Source organism: Anabas testudineus, chromosome 10 (assembly GCF_900324465.2).
Source record: "Anabas testudineus chromosome 10, fAnaTes1.2, whole genome shotgun sequence".
Taxonomy (NCBI): Eukaryota; Metazoa; Chordata; class Actinopteri; order Anabantiformes; family Anabantidae; genus Anabas; species Anabas testudineus.
The window spans coordinates 18,146,713-18,171,786 of NC_046619.1; the positions used below are offsets into that span (position 1 = coordinate 18,146,713).

General features: G+C 37.5%; 1 protein-coding gene across 6 annotated transcripts in view; it reads right to left on the bottom strand.

Annotated features, from left to right (window-relative positions):
* Positions 1-25,074, bottom strand: part of fam13b (family with sequence similarity 13 member B) — a 59,357-nt gene that overhangs the window by 18,119 nt on the left and 16,164 nt on the right. For all 6 annotated transcript variants that reach the window (XM_026357463.1, XM_026357464.1, XM_026357462.1 and 3 more), the window contains exons 3-7: positions 23,783-23,995; positions 20,476-20,688; positions 18,630-18,807; positions 18,211-18,355; positions 9,117-9,244 (exon numbers count right to left, since the gene is read on the bottom strand). In XM_026357463.1, the coding sequence (XP_026213248.1) occupies positions 9,117-9,244; positions 18,211-18,355; positions 18,630-18,807; positions 20,476-20,688; positions 23,783-23,948 (830 nt within the window). In that variant the 5' untranslated portion in view covers positions 23,949-23,995. The remainder of the gene's footprint in view (positions 1-9,116; positions 9,245-18,210; positions 18,356-18,629; positions 18,808-20,475; positions 20,689-23,782; positions 23,996-25,074) is intronic.

Genomic DNA, 25,074 nt, shown 5'->3' on the forward strand with positions numbered 1-25,074 from the left:
TTTAGCCAACAGTCTGTTGGCAGTAATACTGTAAAACCTTTGTTAGTGACCTAAGTAGACGGCTTCTAGCTTTTGATAACGTCACAGCAGCTAACAAATGGTAGCTTTTATTAGGCATCAGTGACTGACTGATGATAGATGTTGCATTTTGCATTCTTTCAAATGGACCAGCCCGATACTATCAGTCTGCTACTGATTTGGTATAAACACATTAATCAATATTATTGTGATTATCAGTCACAGTTATGTCCAGAAGTATGTGAGCAGAGACATAGTTTTTTATGATTTTGCCTTTATACCTCACAACAATGGATTTGAAATAAAACAATCAAGATGTGAACAACGTGTACACAGCTTGCTTTTAAAAAGCTTCACAAAAAATATTGCATTTATCATTTAAGAATTACAGTCATTTGGCTTAATAGTATTCAGACAACCGACTGACAAAAGGTGAATTGACCAGGTGAGATTCTTTTGTTCAAATACTTTAGAGCCCTTGAAAATAGAAGTACTTTGCTCAAAATTGCTGCAATTCCTAAATGGTAAATACAGTTTTTGTGTAAAACATCCCAAAATAAAGCTGAAAGTCTACACTTTAAACGTAAATTGTTTTATTTCAAATCCATTGTGGTGGTGTGTTAAAGGTAAAAATCATAAAAACTATGTCATTGTCCAAATGTGTCTGCACCTAAAGGCATCTGAGGTGAACAAAGCACATACTTGCCAGATGCACTTAGATCACTTCAGACTAATCTGCTGATCCCACAGCGAGATTGCTGCAGGAAAGATCTCTCTGGTGAGCATGAGCTAAGTGGTAAACACTACACTTGTAATTTCATTCATTTTCTTAGATTTAAAATGTATGAAAATTATATTTTATTATGTGAATCATATTTGTGATGTAATGGAGTGAACATTTACACATTTATAGACCTATTCTAAAAGTTCATGCACTGCATGCTTTTTTGAAAATACAACAACTGGGAATATTTGCATCCCAAATTTGAGCTGTGTTTATTCCATATTACTGCATTTGATTTTATTCTGCTACAGAAAAGTAGAGAACAACCAGCTCTTTACAACTGAGCAACATTTTCTATGTGCAGCAGGCATGTGACCTTCATTTATAATCAGGTAAAATCATTTAAAAACATGGTTAGCTGAAGACATTGAATAGATAAAAGTTGCTTCAAAGATAGAAAGAGAAAGATCAGCTTCTTATTTCTAATGTGACGCAGCATTTTTCAGTCCAGATTTCACTTTCTTCACTCTGCTGCATATTGTTTGGCTAAAACCACCCAGTCAGGTTTCGCTGTGATGTAATCAACTAATCTAAACAGATGGTTGTACTGTACAGCCTACCACATATACATATAAGCCAAGAGTATCTGTTTCACACAGTTAAAAGTATATATACTGCAGAGCTGAAATGCTGCACTGCTCATTGGTGACCTTGTCTCAGCTGACTTGAGTCACATAACAACAAAAACATATGCTGCATTTAAAAACCAGCTAAAAAGCAGCTGAGGACTGAGACTTTGAGTTCTCAGTGCTGACCAGACAGAGGGAAAAGACTCAAGGACATGCTTACTTTAGTAATGGCAATTATAATATTTTGCATGCTCCATACAAAGAAAACAAAGAGTGAGCATGTATTAGTGTGAGTGTGTGTGTGTGTGTGTGTGAGGTTAGTTGTGAGTCTACAGAGGTGCTGTTGTCAGCAGACCTGACAGCGCTCTGTTCTGGCTCGGTACAGACTACTGCAGTCTACGCTTCAACCCATGCTTGCACTCACACATCCTTCCAATACACACACACACACACACACAAACAAATACACACACAAAACTTAATACCACACATCCTATTCATGCCAGCAGCACAAGAATACATTTCACTTCCTTGGCTTGCAACCTTAGTTCAAGCACGCTGTGCCTGTTAAAGCAGCACACAGAACTTCGCTGCAACTCACAGAAACACACACACATGCAGAATCATAAGCATCATCTTACATCTCATAAACAGCTCTTGCTGCCTCTGTAAACATTCAAGTCAGGGCCAAGACCCTCTCACAGAATGTTAAAACACATGTTTGCATTCAAGCCATTTACAACTCTAGCACAGAGCTGGTCAAAGATTTAAAATCTGTGCTTAAGAGTTCTGCCTGGATATGAACTGTTTGGTTTCATCAGCTGTTTTTCATCCACCTATCAAGAAAGCTCTTCATTAATTTACTTTTGGTTATCTCACAGAAGTTTGACCATCTGAAAACAATAAAACATTTTGTTGAGTCATTACTAACTGAATTAACTAGAATTTATCTTTCACCACCAGTTAAGAATGTGCTTAACTGGATGAGACATAGTCCAGATTAAGGCTGCAACTAAAAGCATGATGCACCGAAAATGCTATTTGCCACCTCATTAATTAGTCTCCTTCGTCTTCTAGCTCCATTCAACCTTTTACATTAGTATAAAACACAGAAAATCACTACGACAAACTGCAAAATGCAGATCTTTTCTTGATAAGTGACTTAAATTGTTGCCGATTAATCTTTTGCTAATTGACAAGTGCATTAATCAACTAGTCATTTTAGCATTACACCAGATTCTTCGTACTCAAAACAAAAAGAAAAAATATACTCTTTTCTACTTTCACAAAAGGTTTTTTCTAATTCATTGAAAAGAGCTCAGTCATGTTAAAAGCACAATGAAAATGCTTTCTCAAAGGAGACAACTGCCATTTTCGTCCTTCCATTAATAAAAATGCTGACACATTCCCACCCAGGCTCATGACTTTCTTTTTTCTTGAATTGCATAATGTAATATCAGCTGGTAAAGTGATGTCCTGACCCTGTTCTTTTCATCTTCTCCTGCCTTAGTTTCTATTCCTGTGAAAGAAAAGGCACAGACTTCCTCTTATCTCATTCTTCTTTCATCTCTTCCTAATAACACAAACAATGAGCAAGGCACAATCCAGTCTCACTTCCCTCCATTCTTACAATCATAATAAAAACAGTAGAAAGCTTATAACCTCTCAGCATGTGGGTTTCTGCTGAACTATAATAGTCTCTCATGCCAATTCATTCATGCAGTTTGTTGCTGTGTTTTTTGCCCAAACCTCTTCGCCTCTCCACTGACCATTCATTCATCTATCACCCAGCCACATATATGTATATTTTGCTTTCCATTCACCCATTAATTTCTTCCATCCAGACTGGAGTTACATAATCCTCATGGTTACCTCTGCAGCAGAATGTGACAAGCCATTCTCATGTTTCCAGCTGTTTTTTCTCTGTGATCTGTCCTTGTTGTTTTGTTGTTGTGTTGTTTTGGGGTGGTTTTGGCTGTAGGTATTTCAGTATGAGGACTGTCTCCTATCACAGTCTCTGTTGTTCTTCTTCTGCCCAGTAGAAAGCTACCATGTAGGCTGTTTAAGTCCAGTCTGTTATTGTTCTTTTTTGAATATCCAGCTGTGAAGCCAGCTTAATTTTTAACCAAACTGCACAATTTCTATGTTTTTCTTCTTTTTGCCTGTTAACAACTTGACACATCGCTCACTGCAGCTGGATCCAGCTGTTCAAGCTTGTTATCTCTGGATTGCCAGTCTCCCAATGTTTCTTCTCCTGGATCCGGTGGGCAGGTTATCCGAGTTGAGCACTTTGAGGCATCAGCGTCAGTACCAGCAGGTCGAGCAGCTGAGCCAGTGTGTTGCCTGGGTGCATTCTGCGGTGTCCTCCGAATGTGTGTGTGTGTGTGCTCCTGAGCAAAAATGTGTGTATGTGGTTGTCTCACTCCGTCTGTAAAAGTGCTGCAGTAAACATCCTGAGCTCTGCTCAAATATACGAGCTTCTGATGTAACCAGGCAACAACCCCAGGAGGACCAATAGGATGGGAGGGGTTGAGGTTGGGAACCAATCGGGAAGAGGAAATGGGTTCTGAGAGCCAATCACAAGGCATAAAATAAGATGGGTTTAATTTTTTTGGTTTACTCCGTGGCGACTATAAACTCAGCAGTTATTACAGTCGACCCAGTGAGCTGTGTAATACTGTGCACACACAGAAGATCAAATGTATACAAGAGATGCACACAGGCACAGAAACACAAAGACATACTTGAGCATGTTTGTAACGCTCCAGCTAAGCATCTATAAAAATTATAAGTTTTCTACCACAAAAGGATGTGAATAGGTATAAATAATTAATCATCTGTACGTACATAGTGGACTGTACAAAGTATGGTGGAGTGCAACAAATGGTCCAGCAAAGCAAGGAGAGGGAAGGCTTGGTGGGACAGAGTAGAGTGATTTCAAGTCTAATGCTACCACTAGCTTAAGTTACACATCAACATAAAAACATCCAGACAGAGCATTATATACAGCCACGCACTGGGACTGAACCATTAACTCAAAGATATTCTTCCAATCAGGAATGAGTATCTTCAATGACAATGGTAAACTATAAATTACAATGCAATAGAGTGTCCTTGAAAGTGTCAGATAAACACAATTGCAGCGACTGACCTCCTCAAAGAGTTTACGTAAACTATGATATTCCAGACAAGCCTCCAGGAAAATAAAGAGAAGATAAAGAGAGAAGAAGAATCATCATTAACAATATTTTGGCCACAGTCTGCCATTACCCCTGCCTAGCACTATTGCTAGTTTTGGCAAACTCTAATCTTAAACTTAAACTAACTTTGTGACTAACACAAAGAAACTGTAGTGGCAACGTGTTGACACGAAGAGGCTTCAGTAGCTTGTGTTACGGCAATCAAAAACTTTCTTCTGCATGATGATTTAGGAAAGTGAGTGGTATTTAGAAAGCTTGATAAAAGAGCTGTACCAGAACTGTGGGTGAGAAGTGATAGCGTGTGTAGATGAATGGTGCTATGTAGGTCAGTTAGTATATCATATTACACATTGTGCCCAATGCTGGTGCCCAGACCTCTACACAATCAGCAAGTAATGTGAGAGGGTAGGAAGGAAAGGGCCTCCAAGTGAGATAAACCAAGGACAAGAGGGGAAAAGGCCAACACTGATTAACAATAATTACTGATATGTCCAGTTTTAGTGACCACTTTATGTTTCCAACTGTGATAAGTAAGAATAAATGGTTTGAGTTTCATAGCGACCACATATTGACAGATCAGTATCTATATTATATAATGTAGTGAGACTATCAAAGTAAACAGTTCATTGTACTACCTAATGTACAATATTCTGCTTACAATGCAATGCACTATTGCATTATAAGCATTTCAGCTTGTTAACTAAATTGCATTAACTTTAAAAGCTGGATAGCCAGGTAAACAGGTCATACTGATTATGTATGGAGCACTCACAATTTGTGCATTGCTTATAGTGGACAGACTACAAGAATATTGGAGTTGTGCCCTTGTCACAGAACAAACAGAGACCAGGGAACAGGCTAATCAAACAACAAAAGCTGGGAGTAAAATGCTATCCTACTGCCACCTCCTGCCATTAATTTAGGTACTGATAATATTTCTACCAGAGCTTAGTTTTCCTGTGCACAGTCAAACACCAATGTGCAGTTATGAAAACATACATATCAGCATAATAACCAAAATATTTATTATATGCACTGTCAAAACATAAAAGCAGTTTAGATTGACGGTGTGATGATGATGTCTGTGTGATGATGGCTGATGGCATGCCTCTTCTCTCATAAACTTTCTAGTATTTACATTGTAAAGGTGAGATTCCCCACCCATTTATTGCACTCTTACATAGTTTAAAGTGATTTTGTACAGCCCGACCAGATTTTATTAGATCCTTCTCAGACAGTGTTATTGCAATAAACTTACATGATTGTTTTTGTCGACCAGCCAATACAGGTTACAAAGATACAGCTTTACTGTGTCTGCATGTGCAGGAATTATAAGGTGCTTCCCATGAAAACAAGCAAATGACCTAGAGAGCACAAGCTTACATAATTTTGTGCCTGGGTTTGTGGCACTAACTTGCACATGCACATTATTGGCGCAAATAGAAAGAACATCCTTGTCCAGTGCTGTCCAACGCTGTGGTGTCACACTTGGATATGCACATAAAAATTGTTGTTTGCAACATAAGACAGCATGTACGTCAGTCACATTAGGATTGTGTGATAGCTGTAAAGGAGGCTGTAAGAGTGATAAAGACTGAAAATAAATAAATCGTTCACACAGTCATAGGGACCTTTTCCAATTCTCCCACCCTCTATTTGTGGTTCTTTGTTTCCAACATCAATCCATCCCTCCTGCTTCTCTCCTTCTCACCAGGGCCAGAAGGCCATCCCAGGAGCCCTCTTCCTCAGCCTACAGGATATTGCAGTTTCAAATACTTTCCACACACACACAGAATACAAGCAGAAGGAAATACTGATGGGGGGACAAGGAAGATCAGGAGAGAAATACCATGGATTATATATAGATTTGAACTGACTAGAGGCTGTCAACACACAAGGTGTGTGTGTATTGGCTGTCAGAGTCTATTAAGGGAGCACTTCAGCAGTCAGAGAGGACAGACTTCACTGTCTGTCAAATGGTAGATAAACAACTCAGCCTCAGTTAATACAGCTGAGTCATAAAAACATTGTTTGGGCCGTCACAAACAGTTATGTGTCAAAAGCAGCAAGCTCACCTGAAAAATGCACATGTCTAGTGACTCACCTGTAGTTAATGTTATTAATACTTAAGCAAAAATTTGTGACTGTGAAGTGATAAAGCTGGACTGTCAGGGATAAACAAAAATTGTAAGCCTAGTTTCAACATTAAACAGCATTTTGTTAAATTTTGTGTTAGAATGCAAAAAGATGCATGCATGCTGTGGTGTAACTAGATGAAAAAGCGCTTAGTAGCTTTAGTAATTTGAACACATGTATTCTCTAGAGCTCTAGGTCAACATTATTTTAAATGGCTTTGTGGCATAGGCTGTTTACTCCAGGGTCCACAAATACTGCAGTAATCCCCCAGACCAGACACTAAGGTCGGACAAGGTCAAAGAGAGGATGGCTGCAGGCTAACCATGGCTACCTGATAATTATTAAGACATTGCATGATTTAAAGATCAAATAGTCTATAAAATAATGTACAGTTATTTGGTGTAAATACATAGTAACAGAGATGCATCAATTGTTTTTGTTTCCCTTAAGTACAAATAAATCTATTAACTGCTAAATTACTTTTACTAAATGCATACAAACACTCATACAGAGATGACAGTTGCACACACAGAAGCCCGAACTTTGCTGTTATCCATGACCTTACGTATCTTATCACAGATAATTAAACCCTCACACTGGGCTGAAATAGAACAACACCTTCCTGCCAGCTTGTGCAAATTGTTAAAATGTCTCTTGAGCCAGTCAAGTCAAACATGAAGCCCACTTTTGTGTATGATTTAGTCTCTGCAGTACCCTGTGTGACATGTTGCATCTTCTTGTATGTTGTAAGTCGTGTGTGTGTACAGTGTACAGTAATGGGAGTGTGTGGATTATGGATTACTGACTATAATCCAGTGGGACGAGCCTTGCAGCATGACCCTGACACACAAGGATACAGAGGCAGAGCCCAGTCAGTGCTGTAATCAGAGAAAACTGATTTACTGCCCTGTATCACTTTACAACTTTGCAAATTGCTCAAGTTGCTCACTACCAGTTAGATAAAGGCAATGCACACAGTGCACACTTAAGTTCTGGTTTTCACAATCAAGAATCAGGATCTGAAGGTTTGACAGAGTATGAGGTACAAAAACATATATGATCTCTGAGGGAAAATGAGAGACACTGGTGGAAAAGATAAATAACTGATGAGTTCTGAGGTCAGTTAAGAGGCACTGAACGCACAAACAGATGGACTCCACTGACTAACTAACTAACATGTATAATTCCTTCATATTGGAACTGGTTATTGGTTACATCAGAAACTAGACAAATGGTCCAAGCAGTTACAATCTGTGTAAATGATGTGCAGAGCAAGTATATTTTGCCAAGATTGGAATAACTGGTTAAAATAAGTATACAAACCAACATTGATTAGGTCACTGTTGAGGAAAACACACTGCAGCTCATTGTGTTCAGTCATAATCAGTTGTTATTCCTGTGAAATGTCAGGCATCCAAGCAGAGATATAGCTAAATTAAATTATTACCAATATCCAGCACACCTGTGACCCTTGAGTTGACAAGCGGTTACAAAAATGGTTGGATGGATGGCTAATTAGCAATGTCTTACATTTAGTTTTAAAAAAGCAAAATACCAAAATTGAAAACCAAATATTTACCTAATGATCAAGTATATTTTGGTCTGCTGTATAATAGAGCGGTGCAATCTGGAGATCCATGTTCATTTAAGTTTTTAAGAAAATCTTTACTTACTCAATTAATTTGTTCGAGGAATAACTTTAAAAGTTGGAGAAATGTTCTTCTCTTTCCATATTTTAATTACCATCATCATCTCTTTTGTGCACCCCTAAAGGATCAACACTCTATTCACTTCATATGTAGGCTACATTTGTGAGAACAGGACATGGTGTAAAATGAGTGGATGGTTAAATATGGTAGTCTGGGTGTAGTGCTCAGTAATTAACTTAGCAGATCAGAAGAACTTGAGAAGATCTCAATGTTCCTGCAGGCGGACTGAACTCTGGTCATTCAGTCTAGTGGGAGACTCATTACTTTGTGTACGTGAGCATATGTGCATGTGTCAGATGTTTGTCGTCTGGTTACCAGCTACAGAACATCAACAGGTCAGCACACAAGCTCAGTGGAAACTGCTGCATCAGCTTTCATGAAAACAAATGTATTTGCATTATGTTGGTCCATTGTCTGTGTGGAGACTCGTTCCTGGACTGATTTATTGGAATTTAAATTATTTGAATGGATAAAAATACTTTCCAGGCATGGCCATTGAGCTTAACTAAAAAGTTGTATAAGTTTATTTTAGAAATGAATTAATGACACCAGACAGTAATGGGATCTTATCATAAGTCAGCCAAAGGCCACGCAGACCAATACAACTGCAATGTCTTGGTTTTTAAATACAGACTTGAACCTCTGACCTGTCTTTTTTGTAATTAACCAAGAAAAGGTTTTTATTGCAGTTATTTCTCACCTGTCTGTAGGGCTGTCGTCAGTGTGTGTGCACTGCACTGAGTCAGAGGAGATGGGACCCTCCTCCCCGTCCTGAGGCAGCTCTTCACATTCTGCCTCACACTTCTCATCATCCAACAGCTCTGTGATCTGAAACATCAAACGTAAAAAAGGTCACCACTAAAGATCAAAACAAAAAATCATGTAAAGGCTAAAGGCTGGGACTATCACAGTTAGTGTACATGGATTTCTTTTATGCTAACCTAAACTGACACCGTTATTTTTGGGAACTAAAGTGATTCTTTCAGAGTAATTTAATTTTTGCTAATATTAAGCAACTAAAAAAATTTATAATATTAAACAACTATCATATGACTTTGAACATTTCTGGTGACAATATGAATACAGATAAAAGGAAAAACCTATTTGAATTATGTGAATGCTAAAAAGTATACATTTACATCATGTTGGAAAAAAAAATAAAACAAAACATTGGATGAGCTTTGGATTAATCTTTATTCACATTGACAGAAGGTAATTCAGAGGAGGAGTTAATAGTTCCCTGAATTACAGACCTTTTGCCTGTTCATAATTTCAAAGATCATATTTAAGATTTACTTCAATAATTTGGCAACAGCCTCATTTAAGGGACGTTTTGAGATTAGTGTCCTTTTAAAAAGCCCTTGTGATGTTGTCGGCTGAATGTGACCTTTTATATTTGTGGGATTTATGTAACTGGGACATAAATATTAATAACCCTTAATCCCTAAAGGTCATAGTAATAAAATTTAATTTTCTTCTTTGTATTTATACGGTTCACGTGTGACTTTTAGTGTCTAGAGATGAACTTCTCAGTGCACAAATTAGAAGAAAAGATTCGTGGCTAGAGAGATTTAAAGAAAGGTGTTGATTATCTGTGTTGCCATATACAGTATGTGCTTGCAAGTAACAAAATATGAACAAGATAAAACATTTTCTAAAGTGTAACATATTGCTGGAGAGACAGATGGAGGGGTGAGCTTGAAAAGTGGGTAAGAAAGAGAAGAGGGAGGGATGGAGGGTTTAAGGTAGGGCTTGGTGATATAATTTTCATGGCTCAGCAGTGTACTCACATGGTCACATTACAAATTATGTAACAGACAAAGTAGACCTGTTCACCCGATACACCGTTGACACCGTTTCACTCATTTCAAATAATCCTTGACTATTATATTTAAGGCAATCTTCACCAGTGATGAACATCATTTGGTTGGAAATGAATTCCATTTTGTTTAGTGAAAAATTGAAGCAGAGGACAAAAAAATGTCAAGGTCAAAGCAACGAAGAGAGAGAGTGAGGATTGAAAGGAATAACGAGCCAGAGGCAAGGGAAGGAGGTAAGGCAAGGAAAGTTTCCTTCTACAGTCAATTTCATGAACAAAGGCTAGTCATAGTGCTTTTCCAAAACGCAACAAAGATAAAAATATCAAAATAAACAAACTGCAACTGCGCCAAACACTGACACACAAAAAAAGTGTGGAAAGTGTGTAAAAGTGAACGCTTACAACACAGACTGACATAAATACAGGATTGTAGGTGGTTCATTAAGAGCATTTAGGATTAACTCAGGTGGGAGTGAGGCAGAGCAGTAAGTAACCGATCTTAAAGAAAAAGGAAGAAGAAGGGAAGGAAAGGAGGGAGGGAGAAAAAGGGAAGGGAGGTAGATACTGGATAGAGGAAGGGAGGGGCTGGTATACTTTACGTAGACAGAAATAACTTCATCATACTGTACTACAGATAGACACAGACAAAAAGCCTTGAGCTGCAGTTTTCCAATGATAAATAGCCTCTTTATTTCTGCTTTTAAATTTATTTTATTATAATATATTTTAATGTGACTTTTTGTGTTCTGTAATATCACTAACTGATATTAAACGCATGTGAGTCAAGTTAAAAATGCTTTTACAAGTGCTGCTTTTTGTACAGTGTCAGCTAAAATGTGATGGGGAAATCCCCAGAACAAACAGGGGTTAAAAGGTCAAAACTTGGTTCGTCATTATGGGACTCCTTTTGCCCTTTCATATTACTCTGGTCGTCCTCTCCTCTACCCTCTTTCCAATCCCATCTGCTCCTGTCACTGAGCCATCGCTATGGTAACATGTACTTTTCAAGAGCTCTGATTGGCTGTCAGGGAATTCTTGCATCGTCATCCTGACGCATGTTTTCTCTCTTTTCCTTATTGACCACAACATTTAAAGCTTCTCAAATTTCAGCTCATCGGTGAAAGGTTGGTGTGGAGCCAAGCAACTACACTGTGGTGCTCATCTTTCTGTGTTTAAGTTAGTAAAATGGGAACTAGATGATATAAAACAACACAAAACCTTCAGTGCTTCCTTATTATTCTTGTGCACGCAGCCTAGTTTCTTTCTCTTATCTTTCTCGTGATCCCGTTTTATATTATTATAACAGTGATATAGTAATTTATTACTACAATTTAGTGTATTATCCTGTGCATCAACCGTTATGGCCCCATTAGGTAGTTACAGCTGTTAACGATTACTCACTTGCTTCAGCTTATTTATATTAATATACTTCAGTTAAGTTTATAAAAAGTGTATATAGATTTTATTAGTCATATGTCAGTAAATTTAAACTTGGCGGGCATTGGAACTTGGCAGTAATAACTGCATTTAATTTTAGTTTGGATTCATTATAACTTAAGGTTCTACAACACAAATTTTGTCACTGAATTCAATAATGTAATTAAAATTAAAATTAAAAGAATTTAAGTTCTGGTTTGTCATAATTAAAAAAGAAATTATCTAGAATTCACATTTCAGATCCTAGACTATCAGACTATCACAGAAAGTTATGTAGATAAATAGATTTATAAAATCTCATTAGCAAGAGCACATTTACAGATCTCTTCTAATATTTACAGATCTATTTTGACTGCTCAAAATATATTCTTTAGCAATGTCTTTAATGAATGAGGCTGGTTATAACTTAATTATGGATGTCGCATCAATCTTTAATATGTTAAAATAGCTTACTATAATTGTAGATATGCCACTGACCACACAAACAGTTAATATTTCAAATTTAATTAAGGGGCTGTCTTTTTTATAGTGTATTAATAAGTACCATAAAATCACAACATCTTTGGTTCAATTCTTGATGTTTGCTGTTTCCTTTTTACGTCATTAGAGTAAATGGAGGAATTCAGGGATTAAGGACCACCATTGAAAGTCTCATGTACATCATTATTGTCATCATGTAAAAGTAATTCAAAACTATTCAACTACAATATAAATGAAAGACACCAGGATTACAACCTTCAATTATACACCAGCTGCATAGAGCACATTCTCATACTCCGTCAAGGTCAGTCCCCAGTGTTATGGAAAAATCTAACTGGATATCACCATGAATAGCAAAGTCCTCCCTTATATATCCATTACCGTGCAGGATTCATGAAAACCTGAATGTATTGTAAACATTCTCTTGGCTACACATATACATTTAAATGCTGTGAACTGAGCAATGAATATGATAGAGGCCGTGCTTTTATCACACAGTCTTTGAGATGACGTAACCATATTAGAGGATAAGAGTTGTTAAATCCTCTGTCAGGATGACCGGGCTTTGTCATTTACAGGAACAGAAATATTATCCGCTTATTTAAGACTGGAGAAATATTTTAATCACGTTAACTCACAAATCACACAGTTCAAGTTGCTGTGTGTTTCTGTGTATTATCTAGGCTTTGTAGATATCAAGTGTCACTATGCTTGTACATGTTTGAGTACATCTCTGTATGGTATGTGTACTTGTGAGCCAGAGTGGGTAAAGGGACACGCCCTGGAACAAAAGGTCTTGGCCTTGGCCCTGGTTTAGCAGTCCGGTCCAGAGTCTTGGGATGGAAAACAGAGAAAACAACAAACTTCACTGACATCATTAGTTTGGCTGTTGCACTGCCAGTGGGCCAAGAACATAGAACAATGACAACTGACATTGCAAGTCTCAAACTGTGACCTAACTCTGTGGTAGTCAAGGCTCTTTTGTACACCCCCTTCATTCTGCTACTAGTTCAGACAACATCAATATGCTGAACACAATGTTCTGCTTCATAACAATGCAAGTCACTGGTTTTCCACAGGTCTGACAATGTTTGAATTTGATAAAAGCAACAAAATGTCAGACACTTTCTTATTTGAAATATTTTCAGCTGTGAAGATTTGCAGATTTATGTACTTGTAGAGGGGAAGTTGAACTTTGAAACAAAATGATTTAAACCCTTAATAACAGAAATCTACTATTTCCGACTACTAGATTCTTTTTACAGCATGGTAAGTATCTGTGTGCTGGTGATTTACATGTGTACTTTTGTCTACTTTTTTCTTTTGTTTAGTTTAGAGGCAGGACATCTCAGTCTTGCCCTTTGTTATATAACTCAGGACTGCATGTCTGTGCACAAAGGGGAAAACACTAAAGTACAAATGCAAACACTACAATCTACTCACTGTGATCAATGTTAATTTATTCACTAGCAGAATCAGGGACAAGCTGACCTAGAATTTTTTTTCCTTCTTTTCTTCACAAGCCAGTGTCAGTGTGGTATTCACTGTGCTTTAATATAAAGCACAATAAAATCTATGAAATCTACAAGTTTTCTTGACATATTTTCAGGTACCGTTGCACAAAAAACAATAACTAAAAATGGAAATAAAATAAATACAACTCTTTGCTTTTAGTTATCGATTTAACAAAACAATCTTTTAAAGCATACAACACATTTGAATGCATAAAAACAATGTTACTGTTAAACTAATATGTTGTTGCTCAACTTTTAGAAGCAACCACTGCAAGCAAGAGATTCCTGCAGCTTCCAGTGAAATGTCCGCACCTGCAAGCAGGTGGTTTAGACTTAATGAGTCTTCCTGAACAAACCACTGTGTGATTTGGAGCCTGTTGGAAGACCAATAAGCTGCTATTGAAACAGAGCTAGTATCTTGCATCTCTTTGGAAATTGCCCTGGGCTCTTTGTCTTTGTTGGCCACTTGCTCTATCGTCTTGTTCAATCTGGGATCAACTTTCCTCTTGTAGTCACGCCCAGGGAGGTGGATAGACTCTCACGAACCTTGAATTTCTAAATCTAAAATGCAGACACATTAAACAAGATGCTGCTTGGAGATGGAGCCTTTAATATGCTTGTCTCAAACCTTTGCTTTCTCTGGTCTTCTCTGGGATTACCATCACTTTTGTATATGCATTCAAAAGCAAAGTTTAATTTTTCTTTTATTACTTTTGTAATATTAAACTGAAATTAAGCCTCTGTCACATACTCAGAGTACTCAATAAAATACTGTGTTCTTCCTCATCCTTGCCTGTGTGACTGTACTGTTTACTTACAGGAGTACCGCTGGAGATGAGCCCTCTGGCCTAACGTTCCTGCAGAGAGTGGGTGTGTGATCTAGCTTTCATTCTAACCTCCAAATGTGTTGGCAACTGATAAACAGAGATTCATATTCTCTCCGACCACTCATGAAAAGCAAATAAATCAACAGTGCAGCTGTGAATTTATAAGCTCTTAATGAAAAAAGGTGTATAAGTGTGTGTGTGTGTGTGTGTGTGTGTGTGTTCATGTCCCCCTAAAGAGATATTATCATAATGTCCAACTGGGCCGTCGCCTTCTTAAATACTCCAACCATGTTCCAAATTAAATAGGTTATTGCTACTGTGGTACAAGATACTATAAGTGTATATGTGCCAACCTACTGTATATAGGTTAGTTTCCTTCTGCTGAACACTGGGACATCCTCTGATATTTATAACATTACGTCAGTTCTTTTTAATACCCGAATTACAGTTATGTATTCACTCTGGTAACATGGCTCAGCCTAAAGAGAACTTACATTTTCTCAGTTTTCTCACAGGCAGCAGATTAAACCATGTCTACAAGTCATGTTTTGGTTTTTCCACAGCCAAATTAACAGTAGCCCCAAAACACAGACAGATGTATTTATTGAGACGGGACAGTTTGTTCATTTTTCATTTTCACCACATACTGGTTACTGCACTGTTGCTCCATTTCTCAGTCAAAACAAAACATGTGGCAGGATGCAATGTGGTTTATTACACTGTGTTTTCTGCCTGGTGTGCATCCTAAGAAAACATGTGCTGAGGAATCAGAACCGACTTTCCAACAGTGCAGCCTTTGTGACAAGCTCAGCCAAAAAAAAAAAAAATCAGGGATCTATTTCATTACTGAACGCACAGAGATGAGGCTTTAAATCACATTTTCATCACACTCTCTGTAACATAACAGCTCTGAAAGACTTGTTTAAACACTGATTCTATGTTAACGCCCTTCGGTATTATCATACAACAAGGAACAACAACAACAACAACAACAAGCCTCAGCACAGCAATCATTCTGCACAAACAATCATTCTGCTCATTCTGACAACAACAAGACAAAATCAAAGCTTGAGATTGTTCACTGATAGATGTCAGCCTCATTGAGTTACAGAGTTATGCTGAAACATGTCATGACACAGGCGCCTTCTTCTTGCTCACAATTTAAAGTATTTCTCTATAAAGCTACGCTTACATCGTTTACACTTTCTTTCTATTTACTGATGTGTATTGTCCAAAGTTTCTAGGGTCTGTTATGCTATTTGGTACTTTTACTGTAACTAATTATTTTTAAAACACCACCTCAAAGTATGCAGGACAATTTGCCCAAGAATCAAATACTCTGCCTCAGTCTGCACTCTGTATGCCATTGCCAGACTTTCCTATAAACATCCTTATTTTTTTATTCTGCTTTCAGAAGAGTGTGACACAAAGCTACCCTGAAAATCCATAGATGTACCACATTTTCCACACACAGTACACAGTTGCACCCACTTGTTCAGGTTAGCAGGGAAGTTTTTTCCACCCTCTGCTCTGGACTAGCGGTACTTACAGTCTTTCAAGAGCAGTCGGTATGTTGCACAGAAACTACTTTGTTTGGTTGTTAAAGAAAATTAACTTCACACAAAGAAGAAAGTGTAGTACATCAGTGGGTATAGTTAGCTTTTTTCCAGGATAGAAACAGCCTTACTCCATCTGTTCACAGCACTTGTTACATCATCACTAGCTTCTTTTCTTATCATCCTCCCCTCCCTCGCCATCTCCCTCCCTTCATCTTTGTTCTCTTCTCTCTCTGCACTCTCACCATTTATCCCCCATCTTCCTATCTGCTTTCTCTCCCTCTCTCTAAAACGCCCACACTTTTGCCCTCTCCCTTACATAAGACACAGAGATAGCTGCACTGATCATTTGTCTTTACACATTTCTACCACTGTCTGCCCGCTCCTTCTTTAGCTTTCTCATTCTGTTTTGTGGGGATTTTATAATCTCATTAATCTGACACACGAACCAATAAAATCGAGAATGGGAGACAATAATAAAAATAAAGAAATACTGAATTTGTAAAAGTGGGATTCAATGAGTTGCATTGGAAAATAATTCAACTTTAGGATTTTATAATAAGCAAAGTTTTAATGTAATTAGCTTTCTTTTACAAACCAATGATGTTATGAGTATTGCAGTAGGGCAGAGGCATTAATTAACAATCCAAAACAGAGATAGAAAATCAAATGTAAACAGCTTCAAAGGAAGATGGAAAATAAGGGAAGGTGGAGGAAGAAGAGCACAGATGAACTAACTAAATAATAAATCATTTAGAGCAAATCATTTCAGAAATGATTTGCTCTAAACATTGTAGGTTAACTGACTCTCCTGGCCAGACTTTCACTATGACTGTCTGTCTTTCACTTCAGTATTTTAAGTTGATCTTTACAGTGTTACTTCATTATTATACTCTTAAAAGCAAAAGAAATTGGGAGTAGACAAGAGATCAAGCTTTGTGTCACTGCTGATGTTTATATGCTATCATAAAATAATACAATCCAGCGTAAAGTACATTGTTAACTCTGCCAATATTTGTTGACCTGATGGGCAGGTTGTGTTGCTGGGCAACTCGGGAAAATCCTGTAGATTTGTCAAGTCTGTCAGTCACGTTCTGTGTGTTCAGTTTAGGTGTAAGAGAGTGACTGGAATGTATAGTATGACAAAGCCAAAACCGCCGAGGAAACATGTTTGGTATAAGCTCATTAAACCAGTTTCATGCATACAAAAACACTGAAACCTGAACACACATCAAAGACTATACAGTACTGCTCATACAGTACAAAGTTGTGTGTTTGGGTTGCATTCTCTTGGAAAAAAAACCCAAAACTTTCTATTCCCTTTTCACTATGTATTGTACAAAAATAAAAAGAAGTGAGTACAACTCAATATCAACATTATTTGCTGCACCATTATACCACACAGGTTATTTCTGACTTACTGTAGCTAATTAATAACAGGGAGTCACTGGGGTGACTGTTTCTTCTCTGCGTCAACCCATAAGAAATTTCACCACTTACCCAGGCAGAAGTAAATACCACATTAAATGTTTTGACAGGAAGAAAAAGACCAAGAAGAGAAATACAAAGATCACTTTAATGCTTTGTGCAATTGGATCCTGTTGCTGTTATGTCAGGAATGTTGACTGTGAATTCATTTCCTTCTTAAATGTTTTTTTTTTTCTTTTCGAACACCATACAAATGGCCTTTCAACAATCATGTCATTGTGTTCTGTTTTCTATTGTATTGTTTATTGTACTTTCCTCTATGATTTTATTTGTAATTAATGTTGCCTGGTCTTAAGCATTTCTCATACATTCAGTGTGCTATTTACTACTATTTGTGGTGAATAAATAAGGACAAAGACCCCTATGGGTGGAAAGAAAGGTGAACAGGAATAAATACAACACACTTAATTTATATTGATTATGGGGAAACAAAACACTTTGAGCAGGAATTAAGAGTGAATGTGCAGGTCAGAGATACAAAACAAACCCTAAAATTGGGGATAAGCTTAACAAATACTGTATACTGTATCATAGCACATAAAATGTGAAAAGAGTCTTGTGTTTGTTATTTTGATGTATGCGTATATAAAAGGAGATACTGTAGAAAGGTTTGAGATTATACAGGGATAAATAAGGAAGATAACTAATTAGAATACAACGTAATGGGCAATACCTGTTCATTGATGGAGCTGTAGTCGTTGGTAGTGGAGACGTCATCGTCCTCTGAGTCAAAAAGACCCTCCTGGTTGTCCAACAGCTCGGCCAGGACTCTGCTGACAGACTCCTGGTCCCGAAGGTCCTCTCCTTCTGTTGACAGACTACAGATAAAAGATAAGAGATTGTGGGTTTTGCTTAGTTAATGGTAAATAATTCTGGTGATTCTGTGTACATGCTCAGCTACATGTAAATCTTGTTATTTCAATAAACTGTGAAATCATGTAATTTCTGTACATGTATTCACCATTAACCACAATAAAATGTAGGTGGTCTATCATATTACATGCAAGTAGTAGTAGCAGTCTATGCCGTTTTGCAAGGGTACAACAATTGAACAAATTATAATTAACAGATGGTCCTATATGCGAATCTTACTGGAAGATATCTGGGCCGAAGACGGCGGCCAGTGCCCCGATGTTCCAGCTCTCCTGCTGTAGTGATGCCACACTGGCCAAGAAGCGGCACAGGAAACGAAGCAGGCCGTAGTTCAGCTGGGGAAGCTGCTGCAGCAGGTACTTCATGTTTCTATACAGCTCCTCTTCATTGCTGTAATCTAGGAATGTGTAAAACAGACATCAGGTAATAAATACATGAGGTTATTAACATTTTTATAGCTTTCATTGCAGTCAACATCTCTTACTGTCTCTTAGTATAATAATTATTTCCACTGGAAAAAGGGTGTTGGTTTGTGTGACCATTACAAAACCCTTAGTACAACTATAAATTGTTAATGCTTTGCTCAACACTGCTGCATAGTTATCTTTCATCACTGTATTTGGAGACACTGTAAGGTGAATAATGGGTTATCGAGTCCTATCAACTGTTTCCTCACAGTTGGCCTATGAAGAGTGAGCAGCACAGATAAGTTTTTATTCAATCATCAGAGAGAGGTGAAATTGAGTTAAACAGGAAATGGCATTAATAATCCTCTATGAGCAGTGGCATTTGAGAATATAATAGGAAATGAATGACATGAGTCAATAAAGGTCCCACTGCTCTAATCTTCATGACAGCAACAGGAACAACCATCATCATAACAAGGGGATTAAAACAGATTATCTGTGATAGAAACAGAGGAAAAAAGGGACAGGGGAGTAGAGGAGAAACAGAAATAAAAACAGAATAAACATGAAATGTGCGAGATTTGTGGAGCTCATTCCACATTTTACACAGACCTCTAAATTTGTTGACTGTATTTTATACATAATTACTATGATTTTCATAATATATGTGAACACTTTTAGCCAGAGATTGATCAACATCAAGTGGTCCCCTCCTCCCATATCTGACTATCATCAGAGTCATATATATGTGGTCATTCCACTCTGGACTATTATTTTCGACCGATTTCATCCATCTTTACATATTCTGTGTATATATTGAGTTTTTTTTGTATTGATGTTATTTTGTATTTGTGTTGGTGTGGATCTTTTCTGGTAGTCGTTCCTATTCTTTCTGTCTGAATCAAGAGCAACTAAGAGCATCATCTTGAGAAAAGGATAAAAAAGAATTGAAAGAATATGAATGACAAAGTTATGGCGACCTTACATTCTGAATACATAAGCTGTATGAAAAGGAAGAAAACAGCCATGTAATAGTTAACAGAACGCTAGGGTTGTTAAGGAATTTGTTATAAAAGAGTTAGTTTGACCTAGTTTCTGCTTCATTTAGTGATCGGACCACTGTACTGTGTATTCACAGCTTAGATAACCAACATCTGCCTACATAACCACAGTCATAACAAGTTAACAAAACGTAAAATCAACTTGGAGGAAATCCAGAGACCAGTGTATTTTGTAATTATGGCCACCTCTCTTTTTATGCTTTGGTATTAGGTAAGCTTAGACACTACCCAGTACTATTGCAAAACCAATAAGCCCCATCTGGGTTTTAGGAGGAAGGAAAACAATAGTACAAAAGGCCAGTGGCAATCAAAAGAACTGTTCTGTATTCATATGTGTAAGATTAATGTTATCCACTTGCACGAATAGTCAATAGACCATATCTGTGTGCTAACCTTGACAATACTAGGCTCTTATGCTTATTTGAAGTGCTGGATCTCTGGGACTGACATTGACAGATAATCACATACAGGTCTATTGTCACTGTGTGTGTTTGGCAGTTAATGTTGATATCCTAGTGTTCTGCAACAAATAAATGTGTGGGTAAAAAAAGAAAAAGAAAAACACATTAGAAATGGAAATGAATCCCTGTCACACACCTTGGTATAGCTGTAGTATGTGCCCTTGTATTGCTGTTGGGATAATGGGCTCAGGAAGCTCCTGCAGGAAGAGTCGGAGCAAACTGACTGCTGATGCCAGATCTGCCTCCTTTTCTAGTTCCACCTCCTCACCGCTGTCGTAGCGCTGACGCAGCCAATCCACCCTCTCTGCATTTCCATTAACCAAGAAGAGCCCCTCCAGGTCCAGGTGACCTGATAACAAATGACAGCAATAATTACTACGAGTCAAAGTTAATATTAGTGCTGGTGACTTAGGCAGTGTAAAGACATACAGTATTTTTTATTATTATTTGACCTTCTGTCCTTGTTTGAACTACCAGGACAGACAGGTAGTGAAGTGTGAAAAAGCCCCAAACAAGAGCCAAATATGACTTGAGATTTATATAATTGCTGGTAACCTTATCACAGCCCTCTCCTTCTGCTAGAATGTCAGTCGCACGTGTGCTTTAATGTTTAAGCAGAAGGCTCAGTGGAAGGTGGTGGCCTGGCATGAATACAAATGGTTCCTAAAGGTCTTTTGACTTCTAAAAGTAATATACTGGGAGGGCATGTCAGCTTATTCTGTCTGACCAATGCACAGTACAATTTTCTGATAAAAGGACACCGCAGCTATACAATGTATATGAGTACTATATGGTCTTTTGTCTGCTTCTGCTGTGTTTGTTTATGTGTATATGAAAATTCAAAATCTAACAGTGTTGATCACATGTCAGAGCTCTAAAAGAGAGCCTGATGGCCCTACTGAACATGTGCTTTTTTTCTAAATGATAATGAAGTCCAGGCTCACAGAACTAATCATTACTTTGTAAAGTTTAGCACCAGGTTTATTAAATGGGCATCCAGGTGATAGCAGTGGTAAACTGAGGGAGTACCTCTTTTTAGTATGTCACTTTAGATCAGGATGGACGACTGGTTCAATATAAGGAACTCAAGGCGCCAAAGCATAAATCAGTTCTCCAACTTTGGACAAAAGACAGATGCATTTCCGCAAAACAAGCTAAAATGTAACTATACTGCACTGTGATAATATCTTTGTTTTAAAAATTGACCCATAAAAGGAACCAGACCTTACAATGGAACCCAGCTTATGTAAGGTCAACATACAAGTACAATGATCTGCGTATCAGTGCAGTCCTCTCTCTTATCTATGTAAAAAAACAGGTCTTGTAAACATGTACAAACACTCCTGAGTGTGACAACATCACTGAGTGTTGATAAAACGATAAATTGACTGCACAGAATGTCCCGTCAAGGCCAGTACAAGCTTAATAAAAAAAACTTTCTTACTATGATCACATCTTTCTCCTTTGCATAACGAGCTGTCTATTCATTGCGTGTAAAGGTATGTTGTGTATTATGAACAAATACTGCTGCTACTAGCTACATTAGCTAAATGTAAGGATAATGCTTTTAACCTGCCATTATTGATTAGCCATTCGCTGAGTAACAGCGACGTGCTCGTTGGAGTCTCCCCTACTAAAAGTTAAGAGAATGGTCAAAATGTGCTTTTTTCTAATATGTGGCAAACTCTTTGTTTGAAGCATAAAGATGACTTTGTGCAGTTTTAGTAAACTGTTCCCGAGGTTTGTTTTAGGCCTATTTCCTAAGCCTAACTACACAAATTTCCTTGCATGCATAACAGCACATAAATGCACAAAACCTTTTAAAACACAATCACAATAACATGCAAGGTGTTTAGTCACTGTGTGTTCACTAAATGATATGTAAAAATGCCAAAGCAGTAGTCCCTGTTCACACAGCATAAGAAATTTAAACTCACACTGAGGCCACAGCTTTGGTTTGACAACACTTCTCCTTTAACATTTTAACATCATTACTTTTAGTTCATATTGTCAACACCCAGCTTCCATTAAAACATCAGGAATCACACACAAATTTTAAGATTCGATTCTTTTCACTGGCTGAATAACTTCTGAACTGGCAGCATCACTCTAATTAATGTGCCAGCAGAGCCCGGAAAGATTAAAAACGTATTACATAACATCATACGGCCGAGTTGCTCTTAGGTCACATTAACCACCAACCTGCTTCAGTAAGTTGAAGCACTACACTACTGATAGTTAAACATATGAAATATCTCCTCTGACTTTTAAACAAAGTTTAAAAACTAAAAGTTAAAACAGATCAAAATGTTTATCCGTGTTTCATACAAATCACAGAAACGATTAACTGGCTAGGTGTGATGGTGTCAGTACTTTTGATTACCAGCCATGTGCATACACATTCTGGCTAAGGGTAGTTAGTTTAAGAACTTGAATTTCGCCACCATTTTAATGCCTCTTATCCATGAGAGAGAAAAAAGTGTGAAAAGTCAACCCGCTTTTTAAAAGGAAAAAAAAGAAAGATAAAAGACTGACGTTCCTGAGAAATGTGAAATGTTCCGGAGGGTACATGGGAAAGGCCCGGGGCCAGCACTTTAGTAAGTTCCTCTCTTTACCGTTAATCTCCTCTGTTTTCACAAGTGGTGCTGCAGTTGATGGAACAGTTATGTAATGTAGAAGGAAGCGGACCGTGTCTGTCAGTGCATTCAGAGTTCATCTTATCACATAAACTGGAACTCCACCAACGACATATTTTGGTTTATCATGATACAAGAGCAGTCACGAAAGGTCAACAGCAGCAGGGCGTGTTTGGGAGAGTGAGACATCATAGAAGGCAATCAGCTGTAATGGACTGAGGAGTGATGAGTGGGCTACAAACAGTGTAATTTAAAACATGACTGCACAGAGGTGCAAAGGCAGTTAAAATATGTATGAGCAGTTTAATCCTTGTTTTCTAATTTTATTTCAAATCTTGTGTGTTTAAACAAATAGTTAAAATTTCATGAAGATACAAAACCCTTTGCAACTATGTTTTTGGCCTGAAGTCACATCAATAAAAGTGTTTAAAGAAAACAAATGCAATTACGGATGAAAAACAATAAGCCTGGATCTCAACAAATAAAAAAACAAAACACAATAAATCAATTAGACAACTAAAAAACTATAAATATAAATGAATAATTTGCTCCTCCCTACCTTTCCTCATATCTAACTAATAGAAATTGTTATTTATATTTAAAAAGAAGCAAAAAAAGATTATAATACTCAACTGATTCAAACTGTGGTTGTTGTTGCAGTAGCATCATCAGCATTGATGGATACATATATATTTTAAATTGATGAAGTCTGATTTTATGAATGTTGGATGATAACTGTGTAATGTAAATATGCAATTTTTGCGTATATTTTTAACATTGACTTTATTGTGTGTCTAAATTACTCACCGTGCTCCTCAATGTAGTCGACGATGTGTTTCACTAGTGCAGGAACCTCGTGGCCGCTGATTGTGTGTGTGCGTGTCACCTCCTCCAAAGGAACGCCAAAAACTCGTGTGGTGCTGGCTGAGCTCCCGCCCTCGTTGCCTGGCAACAGTGGCACGCTCTTCCTCATGGCCTCCTCCTCCTCCTCCTCACCACAACCCCGCCAAGACCTCACGTCTTTGGACCAAAAAAGAAATGCAAAGGGAGGGGGATTAGACAAAAACTAAAATGGAGAGAATTTACAAAAGAAGAGCCTTAGTGATGCAGACTGGAATAAAGTGACTTCATTCAGTCATACTCATGATGAACCTCCCTACTTGTTTAGAAAGGAGGAGGACAAGTGGGAGGGGAAACGGGAGAATGGACAGCAGCTATAGGCTAATGACCTGCAAATATCTTCACTCCTGAAGAACAGGTAGAAGGGAGGAAGAGGAGGAGAACAAGAGTAAACGTCAGCTTTATTTATTTCGTTCAAGATAAAAATAAGAATTACAACTCAAGAAAGTTTAGAAAAATTAGAAGGAGACGCATTTAAATGTGAGATAAAGATTTGTGTCAATACTTGTTTATAACTACATAAATATGATTCAGTACAGGAGAACATCAATGTTTTTACACTTATCCAACTGTCTGTTGCATAATCATAAGTTAAAGGTCATTCCAATATTCACATGCTGTGAGCATTTGCTACGTCTTCTGTCATCAAACTAGTTTGCATCACTGGCTGCATCTGTTAATGGAACAAAAATGAATGCAAAAGAAAACAAAAATCTTCAACAGCCACTTCTATTTAAAGTTTTAATTTGATGCTTGACGCTTGGTGAGTAATCTGAATGCAAACAGTGGCAGATGGTGACTAGGATACTCATTGTGGGAGGAAGGACGTCACCAAATGTTTATTAGAAAATTTTATGTGGCTTTGCTCCAATTAAAATAAGCTTACAGAATATCTCCAACGGCTTCAAGTCTTTTATAGTATTATAATTAATGACATAGAAGTAAGCATTTTAAAATCTTTTCAAATAGTACACTATCAAAGTAAAAACAAAGTGAAGTGACCCTTACAGCATTAATTATATGACTTTTACAAAGAACACAGAAAGCTGCATACGCACAAATCCACAAAGAGTAACATGGGGAAGTTGGACAGCTATTTGCTCACGTGATAACTATTTGATAACACGATAACAAGTCAACTTGTTATATAACATGACGTGACAAATTCTTAGTAAGGAATTTGAAGTTCTATAAGATTT